Source organism: Macrobrachium rosenbergii, chromosome 55 (assembly GCF_040412425.1).
Source record: "Macrobrachium rosenbergii isolate ZJJX-2024 chromosome 55, ASM4041242v1, whole genome shotgun sequence".
Taxonomy (NCBI): Eukaryota; Metazoa; Arthropoda; class Malacostraca; order Decapoda; family Palaemonidae; genus Macrobrachium; species Macrobrachium rosenbergii.
In genome coordinates, this window is record NC_089795.1 from 10,625,056 (window position 1) to 10,635,810 (window position 10,755).

Genomic DNA, 10,755 nt, shown 5'->3' on the forward strand with positions numbered 1-10,755 from the left:
AAACAGCCAATCAAAGTGTAGCCCATTCAAATGAGAGAATGAAAGGCCTTCCAGCAAATCTGAACTGAGACTGCTTATTCAACAAAGTAAACGCCAAAATTCATACCCCTTGTTGAAAGAAATTATTCAATGTGAGAAACAAAAGTTTAATGGGTAACAATAATTTTAGTTACAGGCTACTTGGTCAATTTTCGCAATACTTGCTTGCTCATTTTGTTCCAGAACCTGGACAGAAAACTAGGATTAGAAAAATAAAAAGAAAGAAAATGACTTCTTTTGATCGCTTTTCAAGGCCGTCAGCTTCAAAAATGTCTGAAATTTTTCAAGTAGAAAGCGGGTCCAGTTTCCCTCTACAAGCACTCACCCAAAATTCTGAAACCCTTGGAGGAAAGTCCACATTCTTCACGATCAAGGCGGTAATCTCCCTAATCATATTACCAAATTTGTTTCTCGTTGTATATTACCATTTGTCCTTTTAATGTTGGTTTCACATTTCACCGAGACATGTAAGCCATAGCTATTTGGTGATTTTGGTGACCTGAAATTATTTTCACGAATTCCAGTCGTGGGTTAGGTATGTTGTTTTGAAACACTTCGCATCAAACAAATTTTTTGACACCTTTCTTTACGACATTCTTCTAATTTTCGAACTTGCGTTAAGTAGAACTTTGCAAAAATTCTGCTTTATAATTGGTCTGGTTAATTTTTAATCCTCATTGTTTGGCCACAAAATTTCTCAGTTCTTCTAAATGATCTTCAGTCAGGTTAAAAGGTTATTACAATCATGAAGCCACCGCAAGAATAAAAGAGAATATTAATAGTACCAAATTTAATATGCCATCAATATCTTAAAAGAATGTGGTGTTAATTTCATGACAAGATACTTTAGTATCAATACTGTTAAATTATTCATCTTAAAGCTGTTTATCTTTTCACAGATTCATCCTTGAGGTGATGTGGGTCATACCAAAAGTGGAGAGTCAACTTACATTTATGGATGAGAAGAAGTAAGACAAAAAAACCTTCATGAAACTTATTTTAAAACTAATGTTTACAAGAAATATTAAACATAATAGTTAAAGGTGAAGACATACAGATAGATAAATACATCCAGGAATTCCAAAAAGCGGTTTTACAATTGTTTTTGCAAAATGCCTCTCAAGGTAAAGAGGTACTGAGCAAGTTCTAATATGACACATATATATACACACATATATATACTGTATACTGTATACATATATATATATATATATACATACATGAACAAAGTTACAGCCACTAAAGGAAAATTGAAACACCTGTTTTGATCTAGTTGACTTGACAGAATAATTTTAATGTAAGTCAAGGATTATTTTCTTTTGACCCTGTATTAAAACATATGTTCCAGAAGGAACTGAAAGATAGAATAAATAGGATTACCAATAAGTAGATTTTGATGTTAATCTCTTGACCTTTCCTGTTTCCTTCTAAATACTTTTCTTGTCTTACTATCAAAATAACATCCACTGTGCTCCTTCCTTTCATGAACCCAAACTGCTTCTCATGTAATGGATGCTCCATCAACATCCCAGGTCTTTTCCAGCAACCCACTCTTTGCCTTGGTTTTCCCAATGCCATTTCTACTATTCTTTGTTAGGTGGAGGAACATTAACATTCCCTCAGTGTTTAAGTGGCTATTCAAAAAAGATATTTCACACATCTTTAGTAATCTACCTAAATCTTGCCTGTTTTTTCTTCTCAATTCTGCAACTCTGTTAATCTGGACAGCATTTTCTGAATCCAGGGTGATTAACATTCCTGGTGGAGAGCTTCAATAAACACAGTCTCTAGAAATTCCTTGTAAATTATCGCTGACTCATCCCAGTTCATCACATGGCCTGCCAAGGTTCATCCATTCAGTCACACTGTTTTAATTCTCGTACTAATTTCCTGTTTCATTTCTAAGTGTCAGTATTTCCATATTAACCTTGTCTTGTTAGGGCAGTGTTATGTAAATGCCTGTGTTTGAATAATTACATAAAATCGTGTGTTCAAGGCTTCTTTGGCACCTTCTGTGCTTGCCTCGTCCTATGCATATTTTACTGTGTCCTTACTGTCTTTCAATTCGTAAATCTCTCAGTTTACAAAGGGTTTGTTAGCCATGGAAATCTCTCTTGACTGTGCCTTGTATCAGCATCATCACAGTGACGGATATACCTTCAAGTCTTCCCCAGTTATAATTAACCTCTCATGCTTTGCCTGCCTGATTAGTTAATTTCATCTTCTGATAGTTCGTTTACTATAAATACACATAATCTTAAACTTACCCTAATGTGTTTGCTTACAACTACCTTGTGAGAAGAGCCCTCAGCTCAGTTAAATTCTTCCTTTCCCTTGTTTTTTATGATTTCATGAATCAACAGCAGTCAGACTTTACATAAATATCGAGGTAAGTAACGAAATCATTCATTTAGTCTCTAACTTGCTCATGATAAGCACTTCCCCAGGTTAAATCGTAAAAATGGCGACTGAGCCTTAGATCTTGCAAACAATATGGCAGAATTGAACCTCGCCCCCCTTTGCAACATGCAGTATCAGTGACTAGCGAAGCTGGGCTGGGCGTGAGACAAAGAAAGAAGCTGTAACATAAAATCCGCAAGTGCACAGTCAAGGAGTTTCACACAGTGAGTATTTTTATTTTATGCTAGGATAGGAAGTGAAATTGTGACTGAAAATAGCAATAGGGAAACGTTAGGCACCTGCATGCAATGCCTCCACCGAGAAGCGAGTGTCAGCATCCGTTACAGAAGTTTTGATAGCCCCTGCATGAGGGCTTTGCATGTTTTCACATAGGCAAGTTGCGGAATTACAAAGCGCTGTAAAAAGGAAATAGTGCGTGTATTTCCTCCGTGTTATCCAGACAATTTGACGTCTTGGAATTCTAGCTAGGCACATGTTAGATCCCATGTGGGTCAGCCAGCAAATTTCTGTATCACTGGAACTCAAGAGTTTAATCTCTCCCCCCCTCTCTCTCTCTCTCTCGCTCTCGTACAGGTTAGGAATCCATTAGGCAAATGTATAATTCCTCATTATAGAGTAAAATCTCAGAAAAGGCATAAAAATTGTTCAGGCCACGTGAGCAAATAAACGTGCTTCATATTTGCAACTGTACACATTCCTCTGTACAGCACCACACATGATAAATTCTATTTCATTTCAAAGTGTTTCCATTTAATAACCGCCTGCTATTTCATTCATAAGCGTAAGGAACCTTTTTTTTTTATTATTTGTGTCTATCTTTGTTCGCTTAAATTTTGCTGCGACCGCATGGTATTCACGTCGCTCCCAGCTAATTTTCGTAAAGCCTAGGAGAAACTTTTTATATTTGATTTCCTCTAAATAAACCTAAGCGGGATAATATGTTTGTATAGGCGCAGACAGCCTCGGAAAAATTCCCATGCTGGTCATTATCCTTCGGCGTACCAGACGACCTGGAGCTGTCAGTTACTGAGCCAGACATAAACCCAAGTGGTTATCCAGCTGAGCAAACATACCCTTTTCCGGTCACGTGCGAGGTAGGCTAAAATGGGGGAATGTAAATTCGTACACACGTGAACTTAGGCAAACAGTGCCCGTAATGGTAGAATTAAGTTTTGAACTTATATTTGGTTGGAAGAAAAGGCTCTTATTGTTGTTTGCAAAATACACACATTTATCAGTGTAACTTACAATAATATAACTTTGCAACTTATCTACCTCCTGGCGATGAAATTATAACTCATATAAAAGTAAGTAGAAGGGTACTTCTAAAATGGCTGGTGTCTAACCCACTTATTTGTATCAGTACATAAACCTTACCTTCTATGCACCAGCATCCCAGTGTCTCTCAAAGCATTTGTTTTCTTTTTTATAAGGATTACGCTATCCTTTTTCTTATTTATTGTTGGGGTTATTATTCTAAGTGCATTACGACACTCACTGAGTTGCCGAACCTCACCCGTATCGGGACTCCCCTTTCTTTTTCTTATCACGAGAAAAACCACATTCTCAGGAACGGGCGAACGCTCCCTGAACCACACCTAAATTCGCACCCTAGCCGGTCTTGTCCACGTGTGGAATAAAACAAAAATTCCTACATCCTCCGGGACAAAACCAAACCAGTTCCCTGTGAGCAAATCCACACCCTACGAGGCAAAACCAAAACAGGAAAATTCTCGGGAATGGACAAACGTTCCCTGAACCAAACCCAAATTCGCGCTATAGCCAGTCTTGTCCAAGTGCAAAATAAAACTAACAAAAGAAAATTTTTGGGAACAGGCAAACGTCCCCTGAACCAAGCCTTAAGATTCATGCTTTAGTCGGCCAAGTCTGTGGATGAATCCAAAACCACGTCCTGCGAGACAAAAATCAAGTCAGTTGCCTGCGAACAAATCACATCCTACAAGGCGAACCAAAAAACCCCAATATTCACATCATAGCCGGCCGAGTCTGTGCATGAAATAGAATCCAATTTACATCTTTTGAGACACATTAAAATTCATTCATCAAGAACAAGTACATCTTTTCAGACATATTAAAATTTGTTCATCACAAACAACTACGTCTTTTTCAGACACATGTAAATTTGTTCATCACAAACAACTACATCTTTTTCAGACATTAAAATTCGTTCATCACGAAAACACTTGAGTTTTTTGAGACACCCTGAAATTTGAGTCTTTTCAGACATATTGATTATCTAAAGGGTCACGCCCATATAAGCGTCATCTCAAGATGACTACGACATCCAGAGCCCAGCAAAATGAGGACTTCAAGTTCTACATGTCCGCTGTAAAGGACATGGGACTATCAGGACAAGCTGTGAGGGAGTGGGTCCAAGAGAGAATAGACGATGCCAAGGTGGAGCGAGAGGCAGAGAGAAAGGAGAAGAAGGAAGAGCATGAGAGAAAGGAGAAAAAGGAAGAAGATAGGCTGGATAGACTTGCAAGGGAGGAAAAGTAGTGGGCCATGAGCTCCAGATGGCCCAAGTTGGCACTACCACAGCTCCTCTCCAGCCCCTGGGGCATCCACCATCACTCAGGCTCATACCTTTATGCCCAAGTGGGCCGGTAGATCGAGGTGTGGCTCGATCGGGTAGAAAGGGTCCTTAGAACATACCCACTCGCTCCTGCCGAAGTTTCCCCACTCTTGGGAAAATTCCTCGGAGGAAAGGGTCTAATTGCTTTCAACGCCCTCCCTGAGGCGGATCAAGGGAAATGGGTGGAAGCGCACCAGGCGATCACAAAGGTGTACGAGCTCACCCCAGAACACTGGAGACAACACTGGAGAGGCCAGATATAAGAAACAGGACAAAGACAAGCATATGAAATCAGGAGGTGCCAAACACTATCAAGGTTGGGAAAGCAAAAAAAAACAACATATGTCTATATCACCATTGATCTAATCAGACCATATTCCAGTGCAACAGCAAAGAACATATGAAGACACATAGGAAATCAGCCTCTGCCACACACCAAGGAAAGAGAGACATTAAAAGAAATGTAAATAAGCTAAAGGTTCCAAATAAGAGAGGAAGAAGACGAATAATCACACTGGCGCCAACCTATACAAAAGTCATATCAGTGGGAAATCCACCAGCAGAAACTGCCAAGTCTCCCTAGTCAGTACAGCCAAGGATGTGAGCCTTGGAGCGAAAACAGACAGCATTGCAACTGACCAATGACAGTTAAATCCCCTAGACTTTCAATCCCTCATGGACTGCTCTATGAACAAGAGCCTGCGCTGGCAATGATAACAACCGCTATCCTTGATCCAGCTCCCTTCCTTATATAGGCGACTTGTGCAACTTTGTGTTTCATTAATGCTTTCTGTAGATGACAGCCTGTGTGTGCGTCGAAACAAGAAATTTGTAAGACAAATAACAGAACAGAATGTCTTTCCATGTCCTTTGAGATTCTGTTATTAAGTCATCTACCTGCAGATGAGAAGAATATAATAGAAACTAATTTCAAGCACACTGCCCTAAAATAGGGACTCCTCCAGATTTGGTAAATATTTTCACTGGATATGAACAGATCTCCCTTGACTCCTAAAATTACTTCTTGAAAATCAACATCTGCAGTTATTTTTATTCTCTTTTTATATATACACGAATCTTATCTATCCCTCCATTGCATCTGATGCACATGAACTTGATGATCTCTGATTGTGGATAATTTGTTTCATTTTTAACGTTTTATTCTGGTTCTTTACAGTGATTCTATTAAAGATGTTTTTATAAAGTCTCTCAGTGGTGAAATTTCTCAACACAGCCGTGTTATCTTAGCAGTGTAAGTGTAATGCTAATTTGTATGAGAAGAAACTCTTGCATGCTTGATACCAGTCACTTTTGTCTCCAAAGATTCAACTCCAGTTCAACTTCAATGACAAAATATTTTATCCTTACCGCAAAAGGTTTCGAAAAGGTTCCAGATCTTAAAAGTTTTAGGTTTTATGTCAAGAATATGCTCGGCTCCGTTTCATTTACATTTATCTGGTTAGCAGGATTATTTACAGAAAGTAGAAAATCGAACTGTAACATTAATACCCGGATTTTTTTTTATTCCATTTCAAGAAAACTAAACTAAAGGGTCGAGTAGTATTTGTATAATATGTGAAAGTTTTCCTCGCTAAAGTTGGTTCCACCCAATTTATCCACTCACAAGTGAAGATCCGGCGCATGCGCATGCCTGACAATCAACGTTTCCGATGTCACTGGCTAATAAAGATAGATATTCAAACTATTTCCTCAGTAATATATTTCAATGTTCAGATATACAGAGAGCCCTCACATGTAATATAAATCATAAACATGCTGGTTACAAGCAATCTGCTTAGTTCAAACACAAAATAATGATGGACTTCCAATAATTAACAGGCTACACGTAGACCTGTGCTCTCTAACTGGTCATATCACAAGATGTTCTTATTACTTAAACCTTTATTCTATGTACAATTTTATTGCATGCATATAAGAATAATTTTAGTAAATACCAAGGTTATATCCGCATCCGTAAACTGGCAAAATAAGCTTTAATGAAGTTAACTGCAGAACGCGAAGCATGATCAAGCAAACGCTAGGCCTACTATTCCTTTGCCATTTATCCGCAAGATGTTTCATTTTACAAGTCTTCTTTTAGCAAGCTTTCGATCCATATCAGTCAAAATCTCTCTTTTATTAAGAACTTTATTCATTCATTCTGCCAAAGTTGCGTTCCAGTGCCTTATAACAACAAATTTTTCTAGAATGTCCTTTCATGCCTTATATATGCAATCAACACACCAAGGATGACAAGAACTCTATTTTAGATTTAAAACTTTTGCTCGATAAGTTATTTGTCAGAATATTCCAGAAAGTTCCCAGTACTGAGCTATTGTAATGGTTTGTTTACTCAAGAAAGAATGATAAAAACATCCAAAGGCTTTATAAAAACCACAATTCAACTACCATGAATTAAAGGAAATTTCCCACCTTCCAGCCAGTGCAGTGTTGAAATGGCTGTTCTCAGACAGCTACAGGCTAATAAATAAACAACAATATTAGCCAACACATGTAATTTACATACAAGAAATTATTAAAATACTTATATTCAATACCTTTTTGAGTGACAATATGAATTAGGAGTAATATGAGAATTTTTATGGCAGAGTTCACTTTTATACGTTTGTTTTCCTTGGAAAAGTATGGATGGCATTTTTGGACTCTCAAACTATTTTTTTTAAGGCTCGAAAATGCTGGTGTGGACTTCATGCTGACACTGACTGACCCAAGGGCCCGCAGTTTCAACAAAGAACTGGGTAACCTCTTGACCATGAAATCTGTGGTTTATCCATATGTCCCTCGAAATCTACAAGATGTCCTCGATGAGGCAGAAAAGGTATGCCATTTTTTCTGCTTAATATATTTGTTAAGACATTTACAAAATCTTCTGCTTAATATATTTGTTAAGACATTTACAAAATCTTCTGCTTAATATATTTGTTGAGGCATTTAAAAATCTGCTTAATATATTTGTTAAGACATTTACAAATCTTCTGCTTAATATATTTGTTAAGGCATTTAAAAAATCTCCTGCTTAATATATTTGTTCAAGACATTTACAAATCTTCTGCTTAATATATTTGTTGAGGCATTTAAAAATCTCTAATTTGTTAAGACATTTATCTTAGTTTAATAGACCACTGAGCTGATTTACAAATCTTCTGTGGAATATATTTGTTAAGATTTATTTTCTTCTAAGAACCAGTTGGTTTGTTAAGCAATTTACCTAAAATCTGCGTAATATATTTGTTAAACCACATTTACAAAATGATTTTCTATTTGTAGAATTTACAAATTCTTCTTGTTCTTTTGTTGGCATTTAAAAATTCCTGCTTAACAGAGTTTGTTCAAGACATTTACCTTCTGCTCACCCATTTGTTAAGAACTTAAAATCTCCTGCTTAATATATTTGTTAAGACATTTACAAATCTTCTGCTTAATATATTTGTTGAGGCATTTAAAAATCTTCTGCTTAATATATTTGTTAAGACATTTACAAAATCTTCTGCTTAATATATTTGTTAAGACATTTACAAAATCTTCTGCTTAATATATTTGTTAAGACATTTACAAAATCAAATATTTGTATTGAATAAAAATTTGAAATATATTTGTTCATATTTACAAATCTTACTAATGGTTGAGTAGAAAAATCTGGTTTTATTTGTTAAGACATTTCAAATAATTCATTTAATATATTTGTTAAAGAGTGCATTTACAAGATCTCGATTTTTATGATTTTCCTGCAAAAATGTGGGATATTTGTTAAGACATTTACAAAATCTGCTTATCATATTTGTGGAGACATTTGCAAAACTCAATCTAACAAATACAAACCTAACATTTTAAAATCGTCTAACATGAATTATTTGTTAAGACATTTAGAACATTTCTCACAACATTTCGAGCGTGTGGTTTGGAATGCAGCTTAATGCAATATATTTGTTACATTTACAAACACTATAATATTTTGTTAAGACATTTTAAAATCTTCCGTATCATTTCCACAACGACTTTATAAAATGTTCTCTTAAATATTTGTTAAGTAAAAATCTTGTGTTAGCATCAGCAGGATTTAAATCATCATGAAACAGGTACATGAAGACTAAATACTAAATGTAATGTTACGAATTATTTTTTATTATATGGTGTTTATATATCACGTTCATACCTGATGTTCAACACTTGGTTCAACATAGAGAAAACAACAAGAACGTTTTCATAAGACAGTTTGGGAAAATTTTACAAACCAAACAACTTTTGAAAAATATAATTGGAAGTGAACTTTTCTCAACATTTCGAGCAGAGAATCACGAAAACATTTTCATAAAAACACTATAGAATTGATTCTTTTTGTCAGGCAACCAAAATCACGAATTTCCATTTTCATAAATATAAGTGGAAGTGATTCTTTTTAGCTCAGGCAGAGAAATCATCATGAAAACATTTTCATAAATATAAAATGTGGAAGGAAATTTTCTTAGGCAGAGAATCACGTTCAAACATTTTCATAAATATAGAGTGGAAGGATTCTTTTTCTCAGACAGTTTGGGAAAATCACGAAAACATTTTCATAAATATAAGTGGAAGTGATTCTTGTCTCAGGCAGAGAATCACGAAAACATTTTCATAAATATAAGTGGAAGATTCTTTTCTCAGGCAGAGAATCATCCAGGGACAAATCAAATTATGAACTCAGTTACAGGTCGCACGGCTAGACAGAAGTGTTGTGGTTCATTCACATGGGATTTGCAACGGAACAAAACACACAATTGAACACAAAAGACCCAGTTTATGAAGCACAATGGAATACTTAATCGTTAACTCTAATTTACACGGGACAAATTCCAATTTCAACAAAACTGGCTACAAAAAATCAGCTGTGATAGAACTGTTTTCATTGTCGTTTTATCAGTGTAAAGTATATTCGCCACAATCACCTCGGTATGAAATCACATACAATACAAATGCCACAATTCAATCTCAGACAAAACAAGGCAAGTATCTGGTGTCTTATCCAAGCATTTTAAGCAGTATTATCCTAAAGATGGAGATCCAGATGATAAACAAGGGTTGCTAGTGTGAGAACTCATTCATTTCTTAAGTATGATTCTACGAATAATCTCATATACGTTTATTCAAGAGAATGCTGTTGACAACAAAAAAACAGCTCACTGAGCAGACAGTGGCTATTTTAATCTTCAATGGTTGACACAGCAATTATACCATCATGCCTTAACTAATTGTTTTTCTTTCTGCAGATATTAATGGCGATCTGGGGGATACTTGGTGAGCAGAGAGGCAGCAAGGCATCAGTCCCTCTCCGAGGCTAAGTTCGCCTTTCCAAGTGAAATTGCATTTCAATAAATGTTTAGTATTAAACAAAACTATTTTTTATCGACCGTTACAAGTGATTTTTGTGTGAAGGAAACATGTAATTAGTACATGAAGACAAGAAAAAGAGAATTGCTTGTCCAAGTAATACTGAACTGCTTATTTAATGAGGTGACAATGAGCAAAAAAAAAAAAAAAAAAATTGGTAGGTCACTTTCCAGCGTCAAAGAAAAGCAAATATTTCCGTTTGTTGGCTTCGAAGAAAAGTTGGTCAGACAGCCATCAACTGAATAAAAAAGAAGTCCGCTCTGACACCATATGGCGCTGAGAAAGGGGAATTTATAACAGATAATATTGCAGCA

General features: G+C 36.0%; 1 protein-coding gene across 2 annotated transcripts in view; it reads left to right on the forward strand.

Moving 5' to 3' along the window:
• Positions 1-10,446, forward strand: part of LOC136835716 (uncharacterized) — a 28,147-nt gene extending 17,701 nt beyond the window's left edge. For both annotated transcript variants that reach the window (XM_067099577.1, XM_067099578.1), the window contains 3 exons: positions 939-1,007; positions 7,742-7,895; positions 10,321-10,446. In XM_067099577.1, the coding sequence (XP_066955678.1) occupies positions 939-1,007; positions 7,742-7,895; positions 10,321-10,392 (295 nt within the window). In that variant the 3' untranslated portion in view covers positions 10,393-10,446. The remainder of the gene's footprint in view (positions 1-938; positions 1,008-7,741; positions 7,896-10,320) is intronic.
• Positions 10,447-10,755: the final 309 nt, after the last annotated feature.